Source organism: Dipodascopsis tothii (genome assembly GCF_038497935.1).
Source record: "Dipodascopsis tothii strain CBS 759.85 unplaced genomic scaffold V1510scaffold_3, whole genome shotgun sequence".
NCBI classification, from domain to species: domain Eukaryota; kingdom Fungi; phylum Ascomycota; class Lipomycetes; order Lipomycetales; family Lipomycetaceae; genus Neoaidaea; species Neoaidaea tothii.
The window spans coordinates 310,546-337,580 of record NW_027117987.1 but is presented as its reverse complement, the minus strand read 5'-3'; the positions used below and the strand labels follow the sequence as shown (position 1 = coordinate 337,580).

At 69.3% G+C, this 27,035-nt stretch overlaps 13 protein-coding genes and 1 non-coding gene across 14 annotated transcripts; 6 read left to right on the top strand and 8 right to left on the bottom strand.

Annotated features, from left to right (window-relative positions):
- The first annotated feature begins 260 nt into the window (after nt 1–260).
- Nucleotides 261–3,545, top strand: V1510DRAFT_447087 (fungal-specific transcription factor domain-containing protein). Its single transcript, XM_066935740.1, has 2 exons — nt 261–795; nt 827–3,545. Exons 1-2 carry the CDS (start codon nt 721–723, stop codon nt 3,476–3,478), a joined length of 2,727 nt encoding a protein of 908 aa, XP_066791218.1. The 5' UTR covers nt 261–720; the 3' UTR covers nt 3,479–3,545.
- On the top strand, nt 3,546–5,382 carry V1510DRAFT_410890 (tryptophan synthase beta subunit-like PLP-dependent enzyme). The gene has a single exon (XM_066932800.1). The coding sequence runs from the start codon at nt 3,980–3,982 to the stop codon at nt 5,234–5,236; it is 1,257 nt and encodes a 418-aa protein (XP_066791217.1). The 5' UTR covers nt 3,546–3,979; the 3' UTR covers nt 5,237–5,382.
- On the top strand, nt 3,730–3,812 carry V1510DRAFT_t14. The gene has a single exon. It is a non-coding gene; the product is annotated as a tRNA-Leu (tRNA).
- On the bottom strand, nt 5,116–10,458 carry V1510DRAFT_410888 (uncharacterized protein; the record flags this gene model as incomplete). Its single annotated transcript, XM_066932799.1, has 2 exons — nt 5,116–7,185; nt 7,218–10,458. The coding sequence occupies 2 exons, from the start codon at nt 10,453–10,455 to the stop codon at nt 5,528–5,530; spliced, it is 4,896 nt and encodes a 1,631-aa protein (XP_066791216.1). The 3' UTR covers nt 5,116–5,527.
- Nucleotides 10,459–11,804: 1,346 nt separating this feature from the next.
- Nucleotides 11,805–12,452, bottom strand: V1510DRAFT_401053 (uncharacterized protein; the record flags this gene model as incomplete). Its single annotated transcript, XM_066932000.1, has 3 exons — nt 11,805–11,972; nt 12,005–12,086; nt 12,118–12,452. 3 exons carry the CDS (start codon nt 12,450–12,452, stop codon nt 11,805–11,807), a joined length of 585 nt encoding a protein of 194 aa, XP_066791215.1.
- A 1,423-nt stretch (nt 12,453–13,875) lies between these two features.
- Nucleotides 13,876–15,610, bottom strand: V1510DRAFT_438746 (kinase-like domain-containing protein; the record flags this gene model as incomplete). Its single annotated transcript, XM_066935597.1, has 9 exons — nt 13,876–14,256; nt 14,289–14,517; nt 14,550–14,697; nt 14,735–14,752; nt 14,785–14,831; nt 14,864–15,114; nt 15,161–15,342; nt 15,374–15,492; nt 15,524–15,610. 9 exons carry the CDS (start codon nt 15,608–15,610, stop codon nt 13,985–13,987), a joined length of 1,353 nt encoding a protein of 450 aa, XP_066791214.1. The 3' UTR covers nt 13,876–13,984.
- A 157-nt stretch (nt 15,611–15,767) lies between these two features.
- V1510DRAFT_410875 (uncharacterized protein) lies at nt 15,768–16,596 on the top strand. Its single transcript, XM_066932798.1, has one exon. The coding sequence runs from the start codon at nt 15,974–15,976 to the stop codon at nt 16,565–16,567; it is 594 nt and encodes a 197-aa protein (XP_066791213.1). The 5' UTR covers nt 15,768–15,973; the 3' UTR covers nt 16,568–16,596.
- On the bottom strand, nt 16,442–18,176 carry V1510DRAFT_410874 (A49-like RNA polymerase I associated factor-domain-containing protein; the record flags this gene model as incomplete). The annotated part of the gene is made up of 4 exons (XM_066932797.1): nt 16,442–17,626; nt 17,660–17,789; nt 17,862–18,038; nt 18,095–18,176. 4 exons carry the CDS (start codon nt 18,174–18,176, stop codon nt 16,612–16,614), a joined length of 1,404 nt encoding a protein of 467 aa, XP_066791212.1. The 3' UTR covers nt 16,442–16,611.
- Nucleotides 18,177–18,198: 22 nt separating this feature from the next.
- Nucleotides 18,199–19,024, bottom strand: V1510DRAFT_401049 (complex I intermediate-associated protein 30-domain-containing protein; the record flags this gene model as incomplete). The annotated part of the gene is made up of 4 exons (XM_066931999.1): nt 18,199–18,327; nt 18,359–18,502; nt 18,533–18,951; nt 18,982–19,024. The coding sequence occupies 4 exons, from the start codon at nt 19,022–19,024 to the stop codon at nt 18,199–18,201; spliced, it is 735 nt and encodes a 244-aa protein (XP_066791211.1).
- V1510DRAFT_410868 (SHQ1 protein-domain-containing protein) lies at nt 18,792–20,686 on the top strand. Its single transcript, XM_066932796.1, has 4 exons — nt 18,792–18,951; nt 18,982–19,238; nt 19,287–19,354; nt 19,445–20,686. The coding sequence occupies exons 2-4, from the start codon at nt 19,164–19,166 to the stop codon at nt 20,637–20,639; spliced, it is 1,338 nt and encodes a 445-aa protein (XP_066791210.1). The 5' UTR covers nt 18,792–18,951; nt 18,982–19,163; the 3' UTR covers nt 20,640–20,686.
- V1510DRAFT_373010 (uncharacterized protein) lies at nt 20,637–22,106 on the bottom strand. Its single transcript, XM_066931507.1, has 3 exons — nt 21,858–22,106; nt 21,657–21,825; nt 20,637–21,625 (listed from the first exon to the last, which is right to left on the bottom strand). Exons 1-3 carry the CDS (start codon nt 21,943–21,945, stop codon nt 20,668–20,670), a joined length of 1,215 nt encoding a protein of 404 aa, XP_066791209.1. The 5' UTR covers nt 21,946–22,106; the 3' UTR covers nt 20,637–20,667.
- Nucleotides 22,107–22,362: 256 nt separating this feature from the next.
- On the top strand, nt 22,363–23,692 carry V1510DRAFT_428206 (autophagocytosis associated protein). The gene has a single exon (XM_066935253.1). The coding sequence runs from the start codon at nt 22,742–22,744 to the stop codon at nt 23,618–23,620; it is 879 nt and encodes a 292-aa protein (XP_066791208.1). The 5' UTR covers nt 22,363–22,741; the 3' UTR covers nt 23,621–23,692.
- V1510DRAFT_229476 (uncharacterized protein) lies at nt 23,677–25,587 on the bottom strand. The gene is made up of 2 exons (XM_066930511.1): nt 25,330–25,587; nt 23,677–25,264 (listed from the first exon to the last, which is right to left on the bottom strand). The coding sequence occupies exon 2, from the start codon at nt 25,212–25,214 to the stop codon at nt 23,733–23,735; it is 1,482 nt and encodes a 493-aa protein (XP_066791207.1). The 5' UTR covers nt 25,215–25,264; nt 25,330–25,587; the 3' UTR covers nt 23,677–23,732.
- Nucleotides 25,588–26,060: 473 nt separating this feature from the next.
- On the bottom strand, nt 26,061–27,026 carry V1510DRAFT_410861 (RPAP1-like protein; the record flags this gene model as incomplete). Its single annotated transcript, XM_066932795.1, has 1 exon — nt 26,061–27,026. A coding segment is annotated over one exon (966 nt), but the record flags the coding sequence as incomplete, so codon positions are not given.
- Between the last annotated feature and the right edge of the window lie 9 nt (nt 27,027–27,035).

Below are 27,035 nucleotides of genomic sequence, written 5' to 3'. Positions count from 1 at the left end.
CGACAGTTACTGGCCCAAGTGCCTGCGCTGGTGCTGTGAACGTGCGGCGGCTATATGCCACAACCCGCACGCTCCATGGCGGTCTCGACGATTGCCATGAGCGCAGCGCATCTTGCAGAGCCTCTAGCGACACGTCGAGGGCGCCTGCGGCGGCAGCCCTGCGCCACGCACCGGCCGCCCACAGAGCATCCCCGGCGGTGCCGTCAGAGGCTCGTCCAGCCCGCAGCGAGCGGCCGCTCCCAGTCTGCCGCGCGCCAGAGCATGTAGCCGCCGAGCCGCACGCGGCGCGGCGCGGTGTGGCGGTGCTGGGACAGCCTCCGAGCCGCACGTCCTGCGGCTCAGTGCCACCTGTGGCGGTGCACGGCCGGGTATCCGCGGGGCTAGGCGTCCGCGGGCTGGCCGCGGCGCTGGGAGCGCCGCACCTCGGCTACAATTCGTGAACCTAACCGCTGAGTTTTTTTTCCCAGACTCCTTCTCGATCTTATCCACTTCCACGGCGTTTGTCTGCGATCGGCACGACAACGCCAGGCGAGAACGTAAACGCGAGGCTGCAGAACGGCCACCGCAGAGAGCGTAGCTGGCACGCAGATCAGCGTCGGCCGGCACAACAATCGTGCGCAACACAGCGAGCGCGGGCAATCCGGCCAGGCAGCGCCAGCAGCGCAGCGATAGCAGCGCGCACGCGCAGAGACAGCGCCGGACAGGTGCGCAGACGGCAGCATGAGCGACCAGCGCCTCTCGCGGCGCGCGCGCGCGATTATCTCGTGCACCGAGTGCCACCGGCGCAAACAAAAGGTATGTGCAGCAGCAACCGCGCTGACGGCAGTGTGACCGACAAGTGCCGTGCAACCAGTGCATTGCGCGCAACGTGCAGCTGCTGTGCAAGTACACGAACCGGGCGCAGCAGCACCAGCGGCTGGGGCTGGCACGGCCGGCGCCGCGGGTGGTCGAGCCGAGCTCGTTTATGCTGCTCGAGACGCCGCGGACGACGGACAGCGAGGACAGCGCGGTGGGCGGGCGCGGGCACCGGCCGGGCCCGCTCGAGGACGACGCGTGGCCGACGGCGGGCCTCAAGTACACGCGGGGGAACTACGACTCGACCGCGCCCGAGAGCTTTGTGGGGCACGAGTTCGAGGACGAGGGCGAAGAGTCCGAGGCGTCGGACTGGGACGTCGGGCGGCCGCAGCGGGCGTCGCGGTCGCGGTCGCCGGGGGCGGCCGGGCCGGGCCGGCGCGAGTCGGAGGCGTCCGAGCTCGGGCACGAGTCGTGGGACGAGGACGGCGCGATCGGGGTGGACGAGTCGGTGATCAACGAGCTCGGCTACTTCCGCGGCAAGTTCTCGACGCTGGCGACGGACATGGACGAGATGCAGCTGACGGCCGAGGCGCCGCGGCCGGCGCGCCAGAACAGCACGCAGCGGCTGTCGCGGCGCACGGCGCGGATCGTGCTGCGGCTGATGCAGACCATGCCGCCGCAGCCCTACGTCGACGTCATGATCAACATCTTCTACCGCGAGGCCAACTTCTACCAGGCGCTCAACGAGCACGCGTTCCGCGACGAGCTCGACCGCTGGCGCAACCTGAACGACAAGAGCGAGGACATCCGGACGCCGGCGATCGTGTTCCGGCTGATGTCGCTGTCGCTGCAGTTCGTGCCGGCCGAGTACGAGGACAAGCTGCGGCAGATCGACCGCAACCTGTCGGGGCTCAAGTACAACTACCACCGGACCGCGGTCGAGCTCTCGGACCTGCTGGAGGACTCGCCCGACAAGGTGCTCGAGAACATCCTGCGGGCGGCGTGGTTCAAGTTCGAGGGCCGCATGAAGGACTCGTGGTACTGCGCCGGCAAGACGATCCGCATCGCCCAGGAAATCCACCTGAACGAGGAGCGGCCCAACTGCCCGCCGTCGTACGAGCGCGAGCGCCGGCGCCGGCTGTGGTGGCTCGTGTTCTACTGGGACCGGGCCATGCACATCGTGCTGGGCCGGCCGGTGATGATCTCGCCCAGCCTGTGCCACATGCCGCTGCCGCTGGACCTGGCCGACGACCACTACTACCCGGTCGTCAAGCCGGGGCCGCCGCTGTCGCCGTTCTCGTACCGCGTGCTGTACCTGCGGTCGCTGCTGCTGGCCAAGGACCTGGACACGAACCCGGACGCCATGTACGTGCGGCTCACCAAGTTCATCGACGAGCTGCCGGCGCCGTTCCGCATGATGAACCCCGACCGGTCGCAGGACGACGAGCTGCCGTGGCTCGGCGAGGACCGCGAGTCGCTGACCATGTCGCTGTGCATGATGCTGTGCGCGCTGTACCGGCGCGGCGCGTCGCTGCCGAACCCGATCCTGATCTTCCTGCGCATGCTGTGCGCCGCGCGCATCTACCTGCAGCGCGCGCTGCCCCACCAGTACTCGCAGTACCTGATCGTGTACCAGCACCTGGAGCCCACCGTGCTGCTGTGCCGCGAGATCATGCGCCGGGGCTCGGACGGCTACGCCGCGCTGGCCGAGCACGGCTTCGTCATGGCCAAGGACATGAACGGCAACGACATCACGCTGTGGAAGTGCCTGGCCGCGCTGGAGGGCTCGGCCCAGCGGCTGAAGATCCTGCGCTCGCGCAACCGGCTCGCGGTCCAGGCCTACAAGGTCATCCACCAGCTCCTGGGCTGCGTCCACCGCCGGCTGCGCGAGGACTGCCCGCAGTTCTGCACGCTGGTCGCGGAGAAAACGGCTGCGCTCGCGGGCGAGCGCCTGGAAGTGGGCTTCGACGAGCCGATGTCGGTGCTGACGGCCGACGGCATCGTGTCCGTGACGCCGGACCTGTGCCCGGGCATGCTGACGACGCCGGCGCCGGGGTCGGTCGCCGGACCGACGTCGTTTGCGGTTCCGGCCGCGGGCGAGCCGACGACGACCGCCCCCACCGCGCGGTCGTCGCCGCTCGTGCCGACCCAGCTGGGCTCGCTCGTGCTGCCGTCGAGCAACCTCGTGGTCTCGACCTCGCCGCTCGACTACTTCAACGAGCTCTCGGCCTTTGACCAGCCGCCGACGGACCTCACGCTGGTGCTGCAGGGCAAGGACCCGCGCGCCCAGGTCCTGGGCGCGTCCTTCACGCCTGGCGATCTGCTGCAGCAGCTCGACCGCGTCTGCGCCGTTGCGGCCACGGGCGCGCCCGTGGACTCGCCGCCGGCCGACGCCACCTCGGACTCGTCGCCGGCGTCGCACCTGCAGGCAACGCCCACCGTCGAGTCGCCGATCGAGAATCTGCAGACGGCCATGGCGCAGTCGCAGCAGCAGTACGCCAGCACGCAGTCGAGCGCGGCCACCGCCACCGAGCTCTCGGAACTCTTTGCGAGCTCGGTGGCGCCGACTCCGGCCATCGAGCGCCGGCAGCACGTGAGCGCCAACTTCGACTCGTGGCTGCAGTCGCTGACGACGGATTACGACCCGCTGGACGAGGGCGACGTGCCGATGAGGCTTGAGTAGCTGCGGCGGCTATGTGCGGCTATGTGCGGCTATGTGCGGCTGTATGCGGCTATATGCAGCGGCGGCGGGCTATGGCGGCGGCTCGGCCCCTGCGGCCGGCGATGTCGCTGCCCAGTGCTGCGCGCCGACACCGTCGCCGGCGTCCGCCTGGCGGCTATATGCGGCTACTTGCCGCTGACTGCGCGACCCCTGACTCCACGTGACCCCAGGCGCCGCTCACACCGCCCGCGCCGGACTGCCTTCCAACACAAGGCAATCTGGCCGAGTTGGTCTAAGGCGTGAGATTAAGGTTCTCATCTCTTCGGAGGCCTGGGTTCGAATCCCAGGGTTGTCATTTTTGCCGCGGCGTGCGTCTTCCAAGCGATCGAAGCCATCGCCGTAAATAGTTAGATAATCATGCGCTTAGCCCTGCAGCGCGGGTAACCCCGCCGATAGTAGGCCACCAGCTGGCTGTGTACATCTCTGCGCCGTCGCAGATCTCCAACTCAATTCCTCCTCACGATGTCCAAGTCCACGGCCTATCTCGACAACTTCCCCACCAAGGACGGCTACTTCGGCCCGTTCGGCGGCGCGTTCGTGCCGCCGAACCTGGCCGACGAGATGCAGAAGATCTACCGGGAGTACATGAAGATCTCGCGGTCGCAGGAGTTCATTGACGAGCTGCGGTCCATCCGGCGGCACTTCCAGGGCCGGCCGACGCCCATCACGTACTGCAAGCGGCTGTCGGACACGCTGGGCGGCGCGCGCATCTACCTCAAGCGCGAGGACCTCAACCACATGGGCGCGCACAAGCTGAACCACTGCATGGCGGAGGCGCTGCTGGCCAAGCACCTGGGCAAGAAGAAGATCATCGCCGAGACCGGCGCGGGCCAGCACGGAGTGGCGCTGGCGACCGCGGCCGCGTTCTTCGGGCTCGAGTGCGACATCTACATGGGCGCGGTCGACATCGCCAAGGAGAAGCCGAACGTGACCCGGATGGAGATCCTGGGCGCGAAGGTCATTCCGGCGACCGAGGGCCTGGCCACGCTCAAGGAGGCGGTCGATCTCGCGTTCGGCGAGTACCTCAAGGACCCCGAGACCACGCTGTACTGCATCGGCTCGGTCGTGGGGCCGCACCCGTTCCCGTACATGGTGCGCGAGTTCCAGCGCGTGGTCGGCATCGAGGCCAAGGAGCAGTTCCCGGCGATGACCGGGTACATGCCGGACCACATCGTGGCGTGCTGCGGCGGCGGCTCGAACGCGGCCGGCATCTTTGCCGAGTTCATCGACAGCCCCAGCGTGCGGCTGCACGCGGTGGAGCCGCACGGCAAGGGCACGGGCGTGCTCGGCGACCACGCGGCGTCGATCGCGTACGGCTCCGAGGGCGTCATGCACGGCTTCAACTCGATCATGATCAAGGTCCCGGACACGAACGACCCCGCGCCGGTGCACTCGATCGCGTCCGGCCTGGACTACCCGTCCGTCGGGCCCGAGCACGCGTACTGGCGGTCGGTCGGCCGCACCGAGCCGGGCGCGGGCGCGACCGACATGGAGGCCGCCGAGGCCTTCTTTGCGCTGTCGCGGCTGGAGGGCATCATCCCGGCGCTCGAGTCGGCGCACGCGGTCGCGTACGCCATGAAGATCGCGCCCGACCACCCCGGCGAGACCATCCTGGTGAACCTGTCGGGCCGCGGCGACAAGGACCTGGACTACGTGGTGGAGAACTACCCCGAGCTGCTGGCGTCGAAGAAGTACCTCGAGAGCACGGTCGCGCGTTAGAAATGTCTGATATTCAAAGTGCTTGCTATATAGTCCGTGTCCGGCGCGCGGGGCGGCCGGTGTGGTCCGCGCCCGCGGCGCAGACCAGCAGCGTAGTCAACAAAATATAGATGGAAAGATCGAAATGACGGAGCGTTTTTTTGGGTTTTCGTTTTTTGATTTTTGTGCGGCGCGGCGCCGCATGCGGTGCGGCGGGCGGCGAGGCGCGGGCGGCGAGGGTGGCGCAGCGCACAGCCACGGCGGCAGCCGCCGCAGCCACGCGCGCGCAGCCGCACGCCGTGCGGCTCACGCTCACGCGCTCTCGCCGTCCTGGCCCACCAGGCCGCCCTGCTTGCACAGCGAGTAGAACATCGAGTTCGGGTCCGCCAGCAGGTTCTTGGGCGTGTCGAACTCGGCCACCCGCCCCGCGCTCAGCACCACGATCTTGTCGCTGTCGATGATCGTGTTCAGGCGGTGGGCGATGGTCAGGATCGTGCGGTCCTTGAACTCCTTGCGGATGGTCTCCTGCAGCAGCTGGTCGGTCTCGACGTCGACCGCAGCCGTCGCCTCGTCCAGCACCAGCACCTTGGACGGCGTCAGCAGCGCGCGCGCCAGCGACATCAGCTGCCGCTGGCCCACCGACAGGTTCGAGCCGCCCTCGGACACGCGCGCGTTCAGGCCGCCCTCCATCTTGGACACGTGCTCCTTCAGGTGCGACAGGTCCAGCACCTCCCACAGCTCGGTGTCGTCGTGCAGGTGCGCCGGGTCCAGGTTGTCGCGGATGGTGCCCTCGAAGGCCTGCGAGTCCTGGGGGATGATGGCCAGGCGGTGGCGCAGGTCGCTCAGCCCGATCTTGCTCGTGTTCAGGCTGTCGATGTCGATGTTGCCCTCGGCGGCCTCGATCATGCGGAACAGCGCCAGCGTGAGCGACGACTTGCCCGCGCCGGTGCGGCCGACGATGCCGACCTTCTCGTTGGCCTTGATGTGCAGGTTGATGTCCTTGAGCACCAGGTCCAGGCCCTCGCGGTACCGGGTCGAGTACTTCTTGAACTCGACGTCGCCGGACGTGGGCCACGCGGCCGACGGCCGGTGGCCCGGGATGATGTCGGGCGCCTCGGACGGCAGGCGCGCGTACTCGAGCATGCGCTCGACCGAGACCGTGTTGACCTCGACCTCGACGGTCATGCGCACGATCCACGACAGCGACTGCGTGATCTGCAGCGCGTACGACATGGACAGGCCGACCATGCCCGCGCGCACGCGGCCGCTCGACACGGTGATGATCGACAGGAACGCGGCCGCGAAGATGATCAGCGAGCCGATGAACTCGAGCCGCACCGACAGCCAGCGGTTCGCGCTGATCGACGGGAAGTACGCCTTCAGGTTCAGGTCCACGTGGTACTCGTTCACGCTGTTGAACCGGTCGACCTGGCGGAACGCGCGCACGGTGGACACGCCCGACAGCGACTCCTGGAAGTGCGCGTAGATCGGCGACCGCGAGACCGAGTCCAGCCGCTTGAGCTCGCGCGACGTCCGCATGTAGTACCGCTGGAAGTACAGGTACAGCACCGTCAGCGGCAGGATCAGCAGGATGAACACGGGCGTGGTCGACGAGATCACGAGCATGGTGAAGGTCACGCGCATCATGTTGTTGAAGAACATGGAGAACACGCGCGACAGCACCTCGTCCACGCGGTAGACGTCGGTCGAGAACCGGTTGACCACGCGGCCGATCGGCGTCGTGTCGAAGAACGACATCGGGCTGCGGATGACGGCCATGGCCATGCGGTTGTGCAGCGTCTTGGCCGCGCGCATCGAGCACAGGATGAACAGCACGAGCGTGTAGCACACCGTCAGCGCCGACGCCGCGACGCCGAAGAAGAGGTACACGGCCAGGTACTTGCCGGTGTCGGGGTTGGTGCCGGCCTCGGTGTTGACCTCGGCCCAGTGCTCGAGCCAGACGTTGCCGACTGCGGTCAGCGCGCTCGCGGCGGCTACTTACGGACAGACGATCCCTGGGACGCGATCAGCAGCAGCATGTAGATGCCCACCGCGTAGAAGTTGGCGGCCTTGGCGTACTCCTTGTAGACGGCCCACTTGACGTTGCCCTGCTCCTGGTGCTCCTTGGTCTGGCGCGAGCGCCGCTGCGTCTCCTCGTCGAGGATCCGCGGCCGGCGGATGCTGGCCGTGGACGCGCGGCGGAGCGACGTCAGCGACGACCGGCGCTTGGTCGGCTGGAGCGGCTTGAGCACGTCCTCGTCGACGGACGAGACCGAGCTCTCGACCGCGGTGGTCGAGCCCTCGGAGCCCTCGTCCGTGGCCGCGGACTTGCCGTACTCCTTGATGAGCGAGTAGATCTCGCCCTTCTGGACGAGCGCGGTGTCGTAGGACCCGGTCTCGACGATCTCGCCGTCGCGCAGCATCGTGATGCTGTCGGCGTAGGCCAGGACCGTGATGGCGTTGGTGGCCAGGATCCGCGTCTTGGTGGCGAGCAGGCCCTCCGGGCCGAGCACGTTGTCGATCAGGTGCTTGCCGACGTGCTGGTCGACCGCCGAGAGCGGGTCGTCGAGCACGTAGACGTCCGCGCGCGCGTAGACCGCGCGGGCGAGCGACAGGCGGGCCTTCTGGCCGCCCGAGAGCGAGATGCCCTTCTCGCCGACGATGGTCTCCTCGCCGTCGGGCAGGGCCGCGAAGTCCTCGGTCAGCGCGCACGCGCGGATGGTCTTCTCGTAGAAGTCGGCGTTGAAGCGCGAGCCGAACAGGATGTTCTCCTTGACGGTCGCGTTCATGATCCACGGCGCCTGGGCCGCGTACGCGACGCGGCCGCGGACCGTGACCGAGCCCTGGGACTTGTAGAGGTCGCCCAGCACGGACTGCATGAACGCGGACTTGCCCGAGCCGACGCGGCCGATGACGCACGCCAGCTCGCCCTTGCGCGCCACGAAGTCGATCGACTTGAGCGCCGGGGGGTGCTTGCCGGACTCGTCCCACAGGAACGACGCGTCCGCGATCTTGACCGTCTCCTGGCCGTTCACGGTCGCGGCGTCGAAGCGCTCGACCGCGTTCTGCTGCAGCTCCTTGGACAGGAAGAACGCCTGCAGACGGGTGACGGCCACGGCGGCCTCGATCAGGTTCGAGAGCACCTGCGGGAAGATCGCCAGCGGGAACGCCAGCAGGTTGAACAGCGTCAGCGCCGGGAACACGATGTCGGTCGACAGCGGCGTGTCCGACGTCAGCACAAACAGGCCGAACGTCGAGCACGACACCAGGAACGGCGAGCACGCCCACAGGAACGACACCACCGACTGGTAGATGCTCAGGAACTTGAGGTTCTCGAGCTCGAGGTCGTTGCGGACGTGGAACAGCTTCTCGAGGTACGGCTTCTCCCAGCCGTAGAGCTTGATCGACTTGATGTTGGTCAGGATCTCGGACGTCAGCCGCGTGCGCTGGTCCTTGGTCTTCATCTGCTCCTTCTGGAGGATCTTCTGCTTGCGGGCGATCATGCCGTTGAGCGGGATCATGATGACCATGATGAACACGCCGGCCCACATCGAGTTGCCGAGCAGGCCGTACAGCGACCACAGGCACAGGATGATCTGGAACGGGCCCGACCAGAGCGCCTGGCCGTTCTGGGCGATGTCCTGGATGCGCTGGGCGTCGACGGACATGAGGTTGACGATGTCGCCGGTGGACTTCTCGCCGCGGGCCTCGTTCGAGAGCACGACGGCCTTGCGGTAGATGGACGACGTGAGCGCGGCCTTGAGGCGCTGGCCGACGACCATCGTGCGCTGGAAGTGCTGGTGCTGGAACATGGTCTGGACGAGCGAGATGAAGAACATGCCGAAGGCCAGGATGACGCCGCCCGAGAGCGGCTCGGGCGAGTCCGACTCGTAGCTGTTGATGAAGATGATCAGGCGGCGCAGCAGCAGCGGCTGCGTGAACGCCAGGATGTCGTTGCAGAACTTGAGGAAGATGCCCGTGAAGTAGAGCAGACCGAAGCCGCGGATCAGCGCCCACGACAGCGACGGCTTGGCCTTCTTCTTCTCGCGGTTCCAGAAGCGCTCGAACGTGCGGCGGCAGTTGACCGTCGAGTCGGCCTTGGGCAGCGCCGGCAGGTCCTCGTCCGTCAGGTACGTGTCGTAGCCGAGCTTCATCAGCGGCGTGATCCACACAAACGTCAGGCGCGAGAACAGGTTGGCCTGGTCGAACGGGCTCTCGTCGAGCTCGTTCACGAGCGCCTGGTAGCCCGACCGCGGCTTGGGCACGAACGTCTCGATGATGAGCAGCAGCGACGCCGCCACAAACATCAGGAAGAACGACAGGAAGAAGTCGAAGTTGTCGGCCTCCACCTTGCGGTTGAACAGGCCCAGGATGTGCGTGAAGTCCACGAGGACCGTGGCCAGCCAGTAGAAGAGCAGCGCGCCGTTGGCGAACCGCGCGCGCTCGTGCTCGAGGTGGTGCAGGTAGCCGATGACGCCCAGGGCGACGAGCGAGCCCATGGTCGCCGACACGCGCGCGTCGTCGACGCCGTAGCCGTACAGGGCGACCTGCGCGCGCGCGTAGAACAGCGTGAACACGCCGAGCGCGGCCACGAGGCCGAGCTTGGTGTAGTACGCCCAGTCCTTGCGCGTGGGCACCGGCTTGACCCGCAGCAGCTGGCGGATCTGCACAATGCCCATGATGATTCCGAACGCGGTGACGGCGTTCGGCAGGCTCGCGTCCGAGAAGCACGGCGTGAAGTCGTAGTACTGCGGCGAGAGCGGGCCCCAGCCCTCGGGGTCGCGGCAGAAGCCGTCGGCGACGACGGCGGCGACCTTGGGCGGCGTGAGGTCCAGAATCCCGAGCGGGTTGTGCGCGCTGGTGGCCGTGTTGGCGGCCAGCGCGGCGGCCATCTCGGCCGCCATTTGCGAGGCAGCGTCGGCCTCCATGGTGAGCGTGCGGAAAAGCCGCGGAAAACGGGCGGTGCGGGCGACGGTGGCCGGGTCAATCAGACAGAGCCCGGTGGCAGGCGGCGCGTGCAACTCTGACTCGATCGGACACCGCGTGGGTGTGGTCTCGAGGCTGGACGACGGGGGGGTCGAGCAAGCGGTCGAGGGAAGGAGAAAGAAGGCCGGGACGGGCGATGGAGCCTTTGTAATCGGTGAAAGAACGGCGCAAGCGTTTGACGGCCTTCCTAGCTGGGAAGTGAGTGGGGGCCGGGTAAGTGGCATCGCTCTTTCCGCCGAGTCACGTGCGCGCATCTGCCCGCGGGCGTAGCCGCACGGCGCCGCCGTCCGACCCTACGATTGGCGCGCGCGCGCCGCCGGCGCCGCCGGCGGCCAGCCGCGCGCAGACGGCGGCAGAGCCGTCGGCGAAGGCTGCGCTCGGCGCGACCGTCAGAGATAAATCCGACGTCGACGGAGTTTGGGTGTGCGGCTAGGCCCAAGCCGGCGCGGCTGCCCTTAGCAGGCCTGGGGCGGCGGCACTGACGTGCGCGCCGGGCCGGGCGAGCGCGAATGAGCAATCCACGGTGGGTCAGGTCCGACGTGGGCGGCGCCGGCGCCAGTCGGACGGGGACCGCGCGCCTTGAGTGTGCCAGTGTGCGCCATTCTGAGACCACACAACGCCACGCAGACGCACGGCCGACCAGGGACGGCTGCGACGCGCCGAACGGTGCCCCAGCAGGCTTCGCTGGGCCAGATACGGCTATTCCGGGGACGCTTATCTAGGGACGGTGCCAGCAGGAGCGGGCGGCGAATGACAGCGCTGGCAATAAGCGCCGGCTAGCGCTAGGTGCATGAGCGCCGGCCGGGCCAGGCCTAGCGCATGCCTAGCGCGGGCTGGTGCTCGCTAGCGCGGGCGGTGCTTGGGAGCACCCGGCGCGGAGGCGCGGCGTGGCGTGCGGCGTGGCCGTGCACCGCCGTGCGTTGGGTCGATGCGACCCGTCGGGACGTTTCGGGCGCAACGCGCCGCCGGATGCGGCCGACGGGGGCGAGGCCGCGGACCGCGCCGCCGGCGCCGGTGCCGGCGCCGTGCTGCGCAAGCGGCCCGGCCGCGCGGCCGGCGGTTCAGCACGCGGCCGCGGCCCGTCCGCGACGGCTGCGATCACGCGTCTCCGCGCTGCAGGCGTGCAGGCGGCGCAGACGCAGCCGCGCACGCGCCGGCGCTATCGCACGCCGCCGACGCAGCCGCGGTGGCGGTCGCGCGCGTGCTTGCGCGCGCCGAGCACGCCGTCCCGCACAGGTATCAGAGGCTGCGATTGGTGCGATTACTACTCGGCTATCGATTGCCGCCAGGTCGCGCTACAGCAGCGAACAGACCGCGGGCTGTCCGGGGCAGCGTGCCGCTAGCCGGCGCCTAGCCCGCCCGGGCCATAGCCGGCACCGGGCTGGGACGGCCGGGCGGGCAGTCAAAGACGCGCGCGCCGCGCACGGCCGGCTTGAGCGGGTCCGGGCGGTGCCACGCCGGCGCGCGCGGTGGCACCAGCGCCGGCGCGCGGTGCCAGCGCGCGACCACGTAGAGGCCGCCGAGGAGGACGGCCCAGACGCCGGCCGCACAGGCGGCGGCCGGTACCAGGCAGAGCACGACAGCGATCACTGTTTATTAGCAATCAGAGGATCTTGTCGACCTTGGCCGCAAGCTTCATACATGAGAGCCCAACCACGCCGGCGAGGACCACGGTCGAGACCACGACGAGCATGAACACGACCGAGAGCACCAGGCTCGAGAGCACGACCATGGGCCCGAGCGCAAACATGACCTGCAGGACCACAAACAGCTGCCGTTAGCGTGGCGCCGGCGCCCACTCACCGACAGCACCGGCCGGGCCGCCGTCAGCTTCATGTACGACGAAAACAGCCGGGACGTGCGCGCGCTCAGGTCGAGGGTCATCCTGTGGTTAGCGCGCCCGGCGGGCCACGTACACCTCCATCTCCTTGACGATCGCGTACTCGCTGGCGTGCGCGTTGATCCGCAGCGCCTTGCCGATGGTCGACGCGATCAGCTCGTTCACGCCGGCGATGCCGGCCACGGGCACAAAGTCAAAGACCGACTTGGGCGCGGCCACAGCCTGCTCGTCGACGTCGCCCTCGGCCCGCCGGCCGGCCCAGCCGGCGCCGGGAACGAGGAAACGCGTCTTGGACGCCTTGCGCGACTTGCGCGCTTTGGTCTTGGCCGGCTTGCTGCTGCGCAGCGCCCGCGCCTCCTTCCAGTCTTGCCGCGCGATCCGCGGTCGTTCCATGCTCAGTTTGTAGTCCATTGTATGTCGCCGGGGGCGTACTGGCGGCCGCCGGGCTTATATACGGGGGGCGCCCGGCGCGCTGGACCGACGCGCCCACGGTCGCGAGCCTGTCGGGCGTCTCGACGCCGGCCACGACCGCCACGGGCCTCGCCCGACACCCGTGGGAGGCCGCCCGGCGCCGTGCCCGACGGTGGGCGCGGTGACGGTCTCGGCTCCGGACTGCTGCGGCCACGTTCGGCACGCCGACAGACACCCGTGCGCACCCGCGCGGCCGGCGTGCGCGGCGGTCGGAGCGACGCGCGAACGTGAGTGCAGCACCCTGATGCGTGCCGCGGTCGCTTCCGTGTTCTCGGCCTCCGGTTGCAGGAACGTGGTCCACGGTCCGACCGCGGCGTGGCGCGTCGCAGACGCTGCTAGCCGAGTGGCCAGCGCCGGACGGCCCCGACGCGTTGGATCGCGGCGGCCGTTGGCGCGGCGGCCGGCTCCACGCGGCCGGCACTGGCGGGCGCGGCTGCGCCGACAGGACGGCGCGGACGCGCCGCGCGGCGACGATCGGACGGCACGTCCTGCCCCGCCGGTCTTGCGGCGCGACCGACGACGCGTGCGCGATAGCTGCGGCGCACCGAGGAAGCTGTCGCCGGCGCGCGGCCGGGGACCGACGAGCCGATGCGTGCGGCGGGCGCTGCGCGGCGAGCGGCATGTTTGATAGCCTCAAACCAGGAATTATACTTTCATATGACGGTCTACCCCTGAGCGTTGGCGCGACGCAGCCAAGCCATGGCGGGCGTGGACGAGGCTGCCCACGCGGTTGGCCGGCACCGCCGCCGTACGCTGGTGGCCGGCCAGCCGTCTGTGACGGCAAATGTGACGGCGCTGGCCACACGTCCACGCCCACCACGCGGCGTGCGGATAGACAGCGCCGCGTCCGCACGAGATAGAAGCTGCCACGGCTGCCACCGTGTTGGCTCCTGCATCGTGCATGCTCTAGCGTGCCGGCAGACCGATCCGGTATGGTGGGGGGGCCGCGGCCCGCCGATCCTGGCCGGCCTGGGCGTCATGCACGTCCGGGCGCACGGCAGCACCCGCGGCGCGCCGGCGTCGGCGGCTAGGCCGGCTCTGTCAGCCGCTGTGCAGGTCGCAGGGGTGCGCCGGCCGCCCACTAGCGGGTCTGATACGGTCGTTGCCACCAGGCCGGCTTTCGGCCGCCCGCCGGCCGTCCCGGCGCGTCCCGCCCCTCCGCGACGCGCGCTGCGGGGGACGGCAGAGCCGCCGCCGGCACCACCAGCGGGCGGCCACCGTGACTGTTGTCTTGCCGACCCAGGCAGGGGGTAAGGTCGTCGCTGGGGGTTGCTGAGTTCGGGCTAGCGTGCTCGAGCGTACGCTGACGCTCGGACCGCGACCCGGGACCGTGGATCCTTTTGACTCAAGGCCGCAGTCTACCAAACACGGTCTAACAAGCGCCGGCCGGGCCACACGCCCCCCCGGACGGCCCCCGGACGGCACCCGGACGGCCCCCCGGCTGCCCGCCAGTCGCCAACACGTGCCTGCCCCTACAAGGTGCGGCGCTCGGCCCAGTCACGCACGATGTTCGTGTTGTAGACGTGGTCGAGGTCTGCAGCGTGCGCGGCCAGCCACGGGTGCGCGTAACAGTCCTCGATCGAGTACCGTTTGGCCGGCTGCACGCACAGCAGCCGTCGTACGAGGTCCTTGGCCGGCTCGCTGACGGCGTCCCACGGCCCGTCCGTCAGGTGCAGTCTGCCTGCGCGCGCCCGCGCGGCCATGCGCGCGCCGTTTTCGGACGGGTCGTAAAACGGCGACACGGCTGCTGTCAGCGTCGGCTCCGCGCTCACTCACCGGACAGCAGGATGTGCAGAACCACGCCGAGGCTCCAAAGGTCGCACTTGGCGTCGTACTCGGTCCGGCGCGCGCCGGGCTCGCCAAACCCGACCTCGGGCGCGGAAAATTCGGGCGTACCCACGACCGTGTTCATGCGCCGCACGCCGCGCATGCACTTGCTGATCCCAAAGTCCACGAGCACCACGCGCGTGCCCGGGCTCGCTGACACGAGCAGGATGTTATCGAGCTGCTGTCAGCACCCGCCGGCCGGCCGCACACCTTCAGGTCCCGGTGGACGACGTCGTTGGTGTGCAGGTACTCGAGCGCCTTGAGCACCTGCCACACAATCACCATGGTCTCGGTCTCGCCCAGCGCGTGCAGCACGTCGCCGCGCACGAGGTAGCTGAACAGGTCGCCGCCGGTGATACTGTCGTCAGCCCCGTGCACCCGTGCCGGCCGCTTACAGGTCCTCGAATATGTATCTGGCGTCAGCGTGCGCGAGCGTGCGGCTCACATCCGATCCCGAATCGCAAACGTCTCGTGCACGCCAATCACGTTCGGCTGCGGTCAGCACGCGCCGCGGCTGTTCGTACGTGGTTGAGTCGCCGCAGGATCGCGACCTCGGTGCGCGCCTTGATCGCCCGTGCCGGCCGGCCCCCGGTCTCGATGACCTTGCAAGCCACCTGCCGCCGCTGAACGCGATCCACGGCCAAATACACGCGGCCAAACGTGCCGCGACCGATCACGCGGTCGACGACGTCATACCGGCCGAGCGCCGTCCGATCCTCGTCCAGCACGCTGTCGGGCTCGGCCGCGGCCCCGTGCTGGAAGAACCGGAACGAGACTGCGTGTCGGATCGCTAGAGTCAGCCCTGCGCGCCGCGCGCGTACCGATCCGGTCGCCGCTGACCAGCAGCACGCTGCGGTTACGGCCAATCACGCGGTCGTTGTGGAACGTGCCGTTGCGGCTCAGATCGCGACAGTACACCAGCGGCGCGTGCGCGTCGTCAAACACGACCACGTAGATCTCAAAGTGGACGCTGCTGGCGGCCGCGTGCGCGACCACCTCGTCGCTGCCGTCAGCACGCTCGCGGCCGTACGTACCAGCCCGGCCGCCGGCCGACGACGACCGGCCGATCGCGGCCGATCGCCAGCGCCCGCACGCCGGCCGGCGTCGTGGCCACCAGCGTTGCCACGCCGTCCTCGCCCAGGACCACGTCGGTCTACTGTCAGCGTGCCGCGGCGGCCACACACCATCTCGTCGACAGGCAGGAGCGCCTGTGTGGCAAGCTGCGACAACTTGGCTGGCGACTGCACGAGCAGCTTGCGGAGAACGTCCATTGCGTCCCTGGGGTCTACGGGCGCGCGCACGCTTATAAGGGCGGGCTGCGGGACTGGTGCGACGGCGGTGCGACGGCCGCGCGACGCGTGCGGCGGCAGGTCGCACGGCGGGTGCGGCGGGCGCGAATGCGGACGTGGGCGTGGGCGTGGCGGTGGGCTGGCAGCGACCGCCGCACGCCGTTTTGCGCCGCACGACGTGCGGCTGCAAAAACCACCGTGGCACGATCCGCAGAATTCTCACCACCGTTCCACCAACCCTTCTATCGGCCACACCCCATCCCGGCAGGCCCCAGCGCGCGACCAGAGCGAGCCCGCGAGACCAGCGCACAGCCGCAAGAGCCGCAAGAGCGCACACCGAGCACAATGGCCGCGTACGAAGAGTTCCCGGTCACGATCAACGAGACCACGAAGCGGCTGGACATCCCCGAGGAGTTCCTCACGGACGCGCGGGCGGCCGAGCTGGAGCAGGTCAACCAGCTGGCGCGGGAGCTGGTCGCGCTGAACGCGGACGTGCCGATGCCGCCGAACCAGATCAACGGCAAGCTCACGGAGCAGGTGCGCAAAATGCGCGAGTCGGGCAATCTGTCGTTCAAAAAGGCGCAGTACGTGGACGCGCTCCGGCTGTACTCGCTGGCGATCGAGATGGCGACCAAGCGGTCGCCGTGGGAGGCGTCGCAGTACGTGCGCGAGGAGACGGCGGTGCTGTTTTCGAACCGCGCGCAGGCGTACATGGCATCGGAGCGGTGGGAGGACGGCCTGGCGGACGCGGACATGGCGATCTACCTGCGCAGAAACCAGGCCAAGCCGTACTGGCGCAAGGGCAAGTGCCTGCAGCGGTTGGGCCGGCTGGCCGAGGCGCGCGAGACGTTCGAGCTCGGGCTCGAGTTCGAGCCCGGCGAGGCCGACCTGCAGACGGCGCTGGCGGCCGTCATCAAGGAGCTCGAGGCCGCGGACTAGATGTACATACCAACGTCGATTACTATAGATACAGGCCGGCGCGGCTAGCGCGCCCGGCGGCGGCGCTTGGCGACCTCGGGCAGCTTGAACGGCAGCGCGAGCGACGCCAGCCGGTAGTTGGCCGCCTCGGCGTTGGTCAGGCCGAGCGCGTCGCGCTGGGCGGCCGTGCACGCCTTGACGCGCGCGCCGAGCGTGCGGAACAGCTCCTGCACGCGCGTGGGCTTGAGCGAGAGCTCGGTCGCGAGCACCTGCGTCTCGACCGTGAAGTCGTCGATCCAGAGGCAGGTCGTGAAGAGGAAGCACAGCAGCTTGTCCTCCTGCTTGGGCGTCATCAGGAACGCGGCCTCCTTGTTCTTGCCGACGCCCGACGCCCGCGGCTGCGTGAACCGCTCGATCAGCCCGTCGAGGAGCACGTCCGCGGGGTGGTTGAGCTTCTGCGCCAGCATCTTCTTGTTGGACGTCCGGCGGTTGTTGTACAGGCCCATCAGCAGCGACGCGTAGTACAGCAGCTTGAGCTTGAGCAGGTGCTCGTCGCTGTGGATGCCCGCCACGCGCGTGTTGATGTACCCCGACGTCTTGAACGGGAACGACGCCACCTTCTTCTTCTCGTCGGCCTCGCGGATGACGTAGCCCAGCTTGATCGCGCTCTGCTCCTTTTTGCTCAGCAGGCTGTCGATCGGGAAGATGTTCTCGACGATCGTGGCGTCCTCGTTGCACGCCGGGATCGGCCGCTCCTCGTCCTCGGCCTCCTTGACGTCCTCCTTGGACGGCAGGTTCTCGGTCGACGTCGTGATGTTGTCCACGATCGAGTCCGTGAAGCTCTCGAGCTTGTCGGCCTCGATCGCGTTGCGCTCGAGGTCGCCGATCGCGCGCTTGGCCTTCTTGGTGCCGAACTCCTCGCCCAGGTTGTTGCGCTGCAGCCGCGCCTCGACGTTGAGCTGCTTGATGGCCACCAGCCGCTTGGGCTTGTTGGCCTTGATTGTGCGCGCCACGGTCACCAGCGGCGCGTGCGCCAGCTCGACCGTGCCCTTCTTGGCGTCGTACAGTCCGACGTAGTACCTGGCCGTCAGCAATTGCCGGTCCGCAGCTTACACGTCCTGGTCGGGCTCGTTCTGCCCGTTGTACTCGATCCGCTCGGTCTCGGCGTGGAGAACGACGGACCGCTTGCGCTTGTAGCCCTGCGCCACCGTGCCCTCGGGAGCGCTCACGCCGGCGTACGACGCTGTCTGTCAGTCCCGTAGGCGCTGCTGGCGGCGACGGCGCTCGGCCGCGGCCGCCAGAACAGGCTGCTTACCGAGCAACGGCGCGTACGCCTTGTTGATCTTGACCGTGACCGCCTTGTCCCGGTCGCCGTCACCGGCGGACTTGCTGGGCTTGTGCTCTGCCATCGTGCTCGCTTGGGGTTGCTGGGGACGATGGAGAGTGCGTCGATGACGGTGAATTTTTTTTTTTTTTGGGTCATATTCGCGATCTCGAAATCCGGCGGTTAGCGGCGTTCTCCCGGGCGCCGCACAGCGTGCGGCGCACCTGTGCCTGCGCCGCACTCCGTGCGGCGCCCGCCCGCCGCGCCCGCCGCACGCCGTGCGGCTCGTCTACTCCACAGCTGCATTGCCTACCGGCTCTATGTACATTCACAGCGTCACGTCCGGCCCCTTCTCGTCCGCAGCCGTCTTCTCCGTGCCGGCCGCGCGCTTCATGCGCTCGAGCTCGGCCGTCTGTCGCTCCCGGATGAGCGCGGCCACAGTCTCCTGGTTGATGACCTGGCGTCAGCGCAGCCCTGCGTCCACGTACCTTGATCCAGTCCACGTAGAGGCTGAACGGTCCGTACCGGCGGTCCAGGATGCCGATGCCGATCGTGCGCACCCGGCTCTTGTTCATGGTCACAATGTTCTCGACGATGCCCCAGTTCGTCAGCAGAAAGTCGTCGATCGGGATCTGGGTCAGCACGTCCGGCGGCCCACGTACGACCACGGTCTCCCACTCGCCCGGCGAGTTGAGGAACAGCCGGTGCTGGTAGATCTCGGTCGGCAGCGCCGTGTCGGCCTGGATGTTGACAAAGTACTTCCGCCGGTCGCCCTTGACTCGCAGCGCAACGTGGCTCAGGCTCTGCCAGTCCCAGAACAGCTCCTTGCCGCGGAACGTGCGGTCCGGGTTCTGTGTGCGGAACATGGCGTAGCCCGACCGCTGCACGTTCGTGTGTGCCGGCGGCAGGTCCAGCGAGAGCGTCCCGTGGAAGTGCGTCGACTGCGTCTTCTCGTCAAAGTCCAGGAACGCCTCCGAGTAGCCCATGATCTCCTTGTCGGACCGCGTGATGCATCGCGAGAGGTCTGCCGGGCTCTTCATGTCCAGCAGCGTCATCTGCTTGATGGTCTCCGGAAACACATCTGCGTGAGCGCGCCCCGGCGTCGACTTACTGTTGCGCCACACGCCGCGCAGGCCCGAGAGAAGCCTCGACATGTCTGCGGTCTGCGGTGCCGGTCTGCCGAGCGGTGGTGGGTGTCTGCCGAAATTTGCCGGTGTGTTGAGCCAAACGCCGCGCAGTGTAGTTTGGGATCGTGAGAATTCTTCACGGCGGTGACTCGACCGACAGGCAGCCATGATCACGCCGCGGTTCTGGGTCCGCCAGGACGATGACTACGTGCACATAGACATCAAGGTGACGCACGTCAAGGTACGGGCGGGCGCGCGGGCGCGGGCGACGGGCGGCGCTGACAGACAGGCCCAGAACATGGAGCTCCAGGTCGACAACGACGTGTTTATCTTCGCCATGGCGCCGTACTATCTCAGGTGAGCACCGGCGGACGCCCGGGGGCGTGGCCAGGGTCCCGGGACCTGCAGGCGCGGGCGCAGCGCTCCAGCACCGGATCTGACGGCCAGACTGCATTTCCCCGGCAACCTTGTCGACGACGACGACCGCGCCAGCGCCCAGTTCGACCTGGGCACGTCGCTGCTCAAGGTCAAGTACCCCAAGGAGACCCCCGGCGAGACGTTTGCGGACCTGGACCTGACGGCCAAGCTGCTGGCGCGGGTGGGCGAGGACGTTTCGGCCGCGCCGGCGCCGAAAAAGCCGCTGATCCAGGAGCTGGCGTCGACCGAGACGCCCGGCGCGGCCGGGGAGGACGTGGCAGCCGGCGGCGACAGCCTGGCCAACGACCAGTTTGTCGAGGAGCTCGACGACGCGGCCAAATTCGACTGGCAGCTGCCGCAGCAGATGCCCGAGGACGACGAGCTCGGGCTGGAGGCCAAGTACGGGTTCAATGGGCAGTACTCGGGCTACTTCCGGGCCCAGGGCGAGGCCGGCAACGACATCAACGACATTGGCGACGTTGAGCACAGCAGCAGCGAGTCGCGGGCGGCTGAGCGGCTGCAGATCGAGGACGCCAAGTTCGACGGCGAGTACTACCTGGCGGACCTGCTCGAGAACGAGGACGTGGGCGAGTTTGTGCGGTACACGCCGGCGCTGGCGGCGGCCGGCCGGCGGGCGGCCGAGAGCGGCGGCGAGATCGAGCTGTCGGCGGCGGAGCGCGACCAGATGACGGCGCTGCCGCGGCGCCGGCACCTCGTGGACGCGGCCGGCGAGAAGACGCTGTACCTGGGGCTGGTGCCGCTGCTCTTCGGGTACTGCTACGACGCGCGCACGACCATGGACGACCCCACGAGCGAGTCCGGGTGGACGGTGGGCAAGCTGGCGCCGAACGTGGCCTGTCTGGACACGGCGTTCGGGACCGTCCGCGACGTGGTCGTGGCGTGCACGCGGCGCGCGCTGGCGTACCCGCTGTACCGGCACTGGGGCCTGGTCGAGAAGGTGTGGGAGGACGTGTACTACGTTCTGCGTGGCGGCCGCCGGCTGGTTCTGCGGGCGCTGCTGGCCGCCAACCGGCTGCTGTCGTTCCACGACGTGTACTACGTGTACTCCAAGATCCTGCTCGAGGACTACTGCGTGTGGATCCAGGGCGCGAGCGACTCGGTCGTGCGGTCGCTGGCGCACGAGGTGCGCCAGTGTCCGCCGACCAAGGCCGCCGTGGGCTGGGGCCTCGAGGCGCTCGAGGCGTCCGCCACGCCCGCCGAGTAGATAGCATGATAGTGTATATACATCTGGCCTACATGTCGTCCTCGAGGCTCAGGTGGTTGCCGTTGTACGTGCGGCGGTCGGGGTCGTCGTCGGGGTCGTGGAGCGTACGGACGCGGCGGTCGTCGGCCGGCGCAGCCGCGGGCGCGGCCACGCCGACGCCGAGGAACGTGCCGACGGCGTGCGCGGCCCACGAGACCGTGCCGGTGGCCCAGCCGACGGCCGAGCCCAGGTACGACTCGGGCTCGGTGCGCGGCTTGAGCACGAGCGTGGCGGACGGGTGCAGGTCGAGCTCGACGAGCGTGCGCTCCTCGTCCTCGGCCGCGAACGCACGGTGGGGTGCGATCGAGAGCATCGAGAACGACGGAGACGGGCTGTGCTCGTTGATCCACGCGCGGACGTCCGCGAGCGTGGCGCCGCTGCCGAACCGGTTCTTGACCGACGAGCCGTCAAAGAGCCGCACGGAGATGGCCGACTCGGCCGCCGACGGCCGCGACGGCCGCCGCGCAGGCTCGGCGGCGGGCTTGGCGGCGTGGCTGCGCGTTTGGCGCTCCTTGCGGTCGTCCTGGAGGAGCTTGAGGATCCGCTGGCGCTCTTCGTTCTCCTGCTGCCGACGCCGGCGGAGCTCTTCCTGCTTGGCGGCGGCAGCGGCCTTGCCGGCGGTGTCGTCCGCCTGCGGCTGGGCCCGCGGCCTGGGCTGGGCCGGGCGCGCGGGCGCGGGCGCGCGCACGGGCGCCGCAGCGGGCGCGGGCGCGGGCGCTGGAGGGACCGCAGGCGCAGCCGCCGGTGCAGCCGCCGGCGCAGGCGCAGGCGACGGCGCAGGCGACCGCGCAGGCGGCGGCGCGGGAACTGCAGGCGTCGCCGGGGCCGCAGGAGCCGGGGAAACAGACGCCGCCGGCGCCTGCGCCGCCGCCAGCGACTGCTCCAGCCGTCCCAGCAGGCCCGCCCGGTCCAGCTCGCCCTTGTAGTAGTCGGCCATGGCGCCGTTGCTGCCGTCAGCGCGCCCCAGCGCACACGTACCTAATGACGTAGAGCGACGGCACGTCCAGGATCGGGAATATCTGGCCGAAGAAGCCGGCCTCGGTCGAGCCGTTCTCTATCCGCAGCGACACGCTGGCGCGGCCCAGCAGGGCCGCAACCTCGTCGTCCGCTAGCAGCTCGGCCCATCGCGTGGCCTCTTCGCCGCCGTCTGCCGTCAGCGCCGCCACCGTCTTCACGTACCAGAGACAAACACGACCAGCGGCAGCCTCTGCTGAACCGAGCGCGCCACGGCGGTCTCGACAGACGTCTCAAACACCGACTGTGCCATCTCAATGCGCGGGTTCTGGGTCAGCGGGCCCGGGCGCGAACGTACCTGGTCACGCAGACGAGGACGGACGCTGATCGCGATATGGGGAGGATGACTAAGCACACAGGCCTGGCTGACTCACACGCCCGGCCGTGCTGCGCCGCCGCGCCGCGCACTGCCCGCGTGCTGCGCCCGCGCAGGCGCCGGACGCGCGCAGGACGCGCGCAGGCGGCCGGGGCGGTTGACCCCGTAAACGCACGGACGCCGAGGGCCGGCGGCCGGACGCTGCTGGCGGCGGCCGCCGGCGCGCGATTGGCTGGGCGTGTGACCCAGCCGTGTGGACCGCGCATGTTTCAGCGTGCTTGATAGCAATTGTTTGGTAGCTCACAGCCGGGGGTATATCTACGGGCGGTGCCCGCTGGCAGCGGTGCTGGACGGCCCCCACGGCCGGCGGGGGCCGGGTAGCGCCGCGCCACAGGGCACGGCGTGCGCGGCTCGCCGGCGGCGACTCAGCGCGCGGTGACTCAGCGGCGCGGCCGCCGTGGCCAGGCGCGTCTGCCGCCGCAGCGGACGCCTGGCGCGCCAGCTCGGCGGCGCCGGGCGACGCCCCGCAGGCAGCCGGCCAGACGTGGCGCTCAGCCGCGCCACGTCGCATGACCGTAGAGCGGCGCTCGTGCGACGGTGGGCGAGCGGCGGGTCACGTGACGGGCGGCCGCGCGACCTCCCAACCGGCGCCCTTACCCTGTGATGAGCTTACCAACAGACCGCGATACCGTCCGGGTCAGCACCGAGCGGCCCCAGCAACGACTCATCCGCGATGCTGCGACTACAGTCCACGATCTCGTCGTGGCGCGAGTACCTTTCGCCGATCTCGCATGTGTCGACGTTCAAGAAGACCGGGGAAATCACGCCGGAGGAGTTTGTCCAGGCCGGCGACTATCTCGTGTACAAGTTCCCGACATGGTCGTGGGCCGGGGCCGCGCCCTCGCGGCGGCGCGACTTCCTGCCCGCCGACAAGCAGTGCCTGGTGACCAAGCACGTCGCGTGCCGCACGCGGGCGTCCGGCGCGGACACGGCCGACGTCGGTGGCGACGACGACGAGGACGGCGAGTGGTCGATGCCGACGTTCGCCAGAGCGGCGGCGGCCGCGCCGGCCGCACCGGCCGACGACGAAATCATGGACATCGACGACTTCGACGAGGACCCGGCGGCGCTGCCGGTGGACGCCGGCGCGGGCGGCGCGCGGTCGTACAACCTGTACATCACGTACTCGACGTCGTACCGCGTGCCCAAGATGTACCTGTCGGGCTTTGGCGCCGGCGGCAGCCCGCTGACGCCGGACGAGATGTTTGAGGACATTGTGTCCGAGTACAAGGACCGCACGGTCACGATCGAGACCGCGCCCTTCGACGAGACACTGACCGTGGTCGGCATCCACCCGTGCCGCCACGCCGGCGTGATGAAGATGCTGATACAGCGGGCCGAGCGGCGCCGCGAGACGCTCGCGGCGGCGGCCGCGGCCGTCGGCCTCGATGGCGACGAGGCCGCCGAGGCCACCGAGGCCGACTGGGAGGAGGTCTCGGGCGAGGACACGCAGGACGCCGTGCGCGTTGACCAGTACCTGGTCATCTTCCTCAAGTTCATCGCCAGCGTGACGCCGGGGATCGAGCACGACAACACCATGAGCGCGCTGTAGCTGTGGTTCTCGGTGTATATTACAAAACCAAACTCTACATATTGTACAGACCCAATAGATCTCTTTGCCGTGCGCCTCTGTGCGCGGGGCCGAGGCCGCCGCGGCGCCGCGACTATGCCTCCTGCGCGACCGGCTTGGTCTCGGTCTTGACCACCTTGGCCTTCTTCTTGGGCGGCGGCACGGGCGAGCCGTCGTTGGGCTCGGGCTCCTTGGGGTGGGGCTCCTTGGGGTCCTTGGGGTCCTTGGAGTCCTTGGAGTCCTTCGACTCCTTCGGCTCCTTGGAGTCCCTGGCCTCCCTGGCCTCCTTGGCCTCCTTCTTGTCGTCGGGCGTCGGCGTGCCGGCGGTCGACGCCGCCGCCGACCGCGACGGCTTCTCGCTGCCGGCAGCCGTGCGCTTGACCACCTTCTTCTTCGACCCCGGCGACGCCGCCGCGGACGAGCCGCCGTTGGCCGTCGTGCCGCGCGAGCTCTTGGTGCGCGACCGCTTGACCGAGCCGTCGGCGCGCTCGATATGCATGTTCTCGTCGGCGATCAGCGGGCCGGAGAAGACGAAGAAGCCGTCCTTGGTCGAGGCCGCCTGCTCCTCGTAGAGCATCTCCGAGTCGTCGATGAACGGGTCGTTGAGGTCGTAGCGGCCCTCGACGCGCTTGCGCCGCGTGATGGCCGCCTTCTGAGCGGCCGCCAGCGCCATCTCCTTCTCGGCCTGGGCCTCCGAGTCCGAGTCGTCGCCGTCCGAGTCGGACCCGGACGAGTCGTCGACCAGGAGCCCGCCGGAGGACGACTGCCGCGGGTGCAGCGCCGACCAGCCGTACTTGTCCTCGGCCATCTTGTTGAAGTTGATGACCACGTTGGTCTTGCCCTGGAGCGGCACCCGCAGACACACTGTGGGCGGCGGGCCCGCCGGCGCGGCGTCCTCGGGCTTGGGCTCGGGCTTGGGCTCGGCCTTTTTGGCGGGCTTGGGGTCTTTGAGCTGGCTGGGCGGCTCTTTGGGCTCTCTGGGCTCTTTGGCGTCCTTGGAGTCCTTGGTGTCTTTCGGCTCCTTGGGCTCCTTGGGCTCCTTGGGCTCTTTCGGCTCCTTGGGCTCTTTCGGCTCCTTGGGCTCCTTGGGCTCCCGGGGCTCCTTGCGCTCTTTCTTGGCCTTCTCCGGCTTCTCGGCCTTCTCGGCCTTGTCCGCCTTCTCCTTCTCGACCTTCTCCACCGGCACCAGCCCCCCGATCGTCTGCACCTTGGCCGCGCGCTCCGCCGCCTCCTCGGCCTCCCGCCGCAGCTTCTCGGCCTTCTTGGCCTCCCGCCGCGCGCGGTCCGCCTCGCGCCGTTTCTCGGCCTTCTCGGCCTTCTCGCGCTCCAGCCGCTCGGCCTCCTTTGGATCCAGCTTCTCGTCAGGCGCCGGCTCCTCCTTCTTCTTCCGCGCCCGCGGCTTGGGCTTGGGCTTCTCCTCCGGCTCGTTGATGAGCGACGCGATCGACGGCGACGCCGACGCCGACGGCGTCTTGCTCATCTGCGCCGGCGCCGGCGTCGGCGTCGACGGCGACGCAGCCGCCCGCGGCTCGTCGTCCGGCGGATTCAGCAGCGACAGCAGGTTATGGCTGGCCATGCGCGTGCCTGGTCGTGGGGTGTGCGGGAGCGGCGTCCGTCACGAGAGCTCTGCGGTCAGCATCCACGCCGCGCCATCGCGGCGCGCGCCGCGCGGCCGCGCCTGGCCTGTGTACCTGCCGATTGACCCGTGCGCCCGTCTGGAGCTGGCGATGGCTGCCGCGTCTGATGGGCGCGCTCTGTTGTCTGGGTGCGGTCTCTGCGCCCGCCGTCCGTCGCGTCCCGCGGCTCGCTGCGCGCTCGATTGATGCGGTCGCTTCCGTCTGCACTGGTCTGCGAGATGCGCGCTCGGTCCCGGATGCGCTGCGTGGTCTAACGTGGCGGGCGGGCTGGATTTCGGCTTGGTGATGCTCCGTGGTACCCCGATCGCCTAAATTGCTGGCGGTGAGGATCGGACGTCACGCAAATTTTCACCGCCGACCGACCGAGCCCCCGACCGAGCCCCGCGCCCGGCCAACAGAAGCGAGACCGCCGCCAGAACCCGCTGCCGCGCTGCAGCCGCACCCCGCCGCCGCCCGCCGCCCACGATGAGCGCCGCCCAGCTGGCCAAGGCCCTCGAGAAGTGGCCGCGCGACCTGTTCCGCAACGTGTCGCTGCCCGACACGCTGCTGGCGCGCACCAGCGCCGACGGCACGGCTGGCTACGCCCGCCGCCAGACCGAGGCCGTGCGCCGCCTGCTGGCCGACCAGTACCAGCGCGAGTTCCCGCTGTCGGAGCGCACGCTGCACCCGGCCAAGAACCCGCAGTACTACGCCGAGGTCGTGCGCGAGGTCAACGAGGGCCCGCGCCGCGAGGGCTTCATGGGAATGGTGCGCAAGTTCTTTGCGTTCTGATATGTACATAGCAACTACTGGGCCTTGCGGCGCCGGCCGCCGCCCTTTTTCCACAGCCAGAGCGCCTCTGTGGCGCACGCGCGGAGGCCGAGATGCGCCGTGCGCTCGTCCGAGGCCTCCGCGATTGACTGCATGACCTTGCCCTCGTCGACGAGGTCCCAGAGCCCGTCGCCGATGTATTCGCCGTAGGCGCCGGCGCCGAGCCGGTAGAGGATCCGGCCGACGATGCGGATCGCCATGGCCCGCTGGGCGGCGACCGACGAGCGGCAGAGGTGCGCCAGCTCGAGGATCGTGTAGCCGGCGTACGCGGGCGAGTCGCCGTGGTGGTGCAGGCCCAGGTTGGGGTTGAGGGCCAGCGAGACGGACGGCGGGAGCAGGTTGCCCTTGAAGTCGAAACGGATGTCCATGGGCGCGACCGAGTCCATGGTCGGGTGGTACGGCGAGGACTCTGTTTCGGCGTCGCTGACGGGCTGCATCCACGCGAGCTTGGACGGATCGACGGCGAGGGAGGGGAAGTACGTGTCGTGGAGCTGTTCGAGGAAATTGTCCGAGCCGGGGTCGAGGTCGTGGGCGGGGGGACGGGGGAAATGGACCCCGGGGTCGTCGTCGGCCGGGGGAGCGGTCGGGGTGCCGTCGGGGGCGGCCTCGTCCTCGGAGACGTCTTCGACGCCGGTGTCGGCGAACCGCACGCGGCGGCCGGCGACGGCGCCGACCGAGTGCAGGGCGCCGTCGAGCTTGCTGCGGATGGCCTGCTCGACCTCGTCGGGAGGCGCGGTGGCCGAGGATCCGGCGTGGGCGGCGGCCGACGCGGGCCTGGCGGCGGCGCCGGCGGCGGCGGCCGAGTCGAACGCAGCAGACGGCGACCCGGCGGACTCGGTCGGCGCGGACCCGGCGGACCCAGTGGACCCGGCGGACCCGGCGGACCCAGTGGACCCGGCGGACCCGGCAGATCCAGCAGTCTGGGCAGGTCCGGCAGGTCCCGCCGGCTC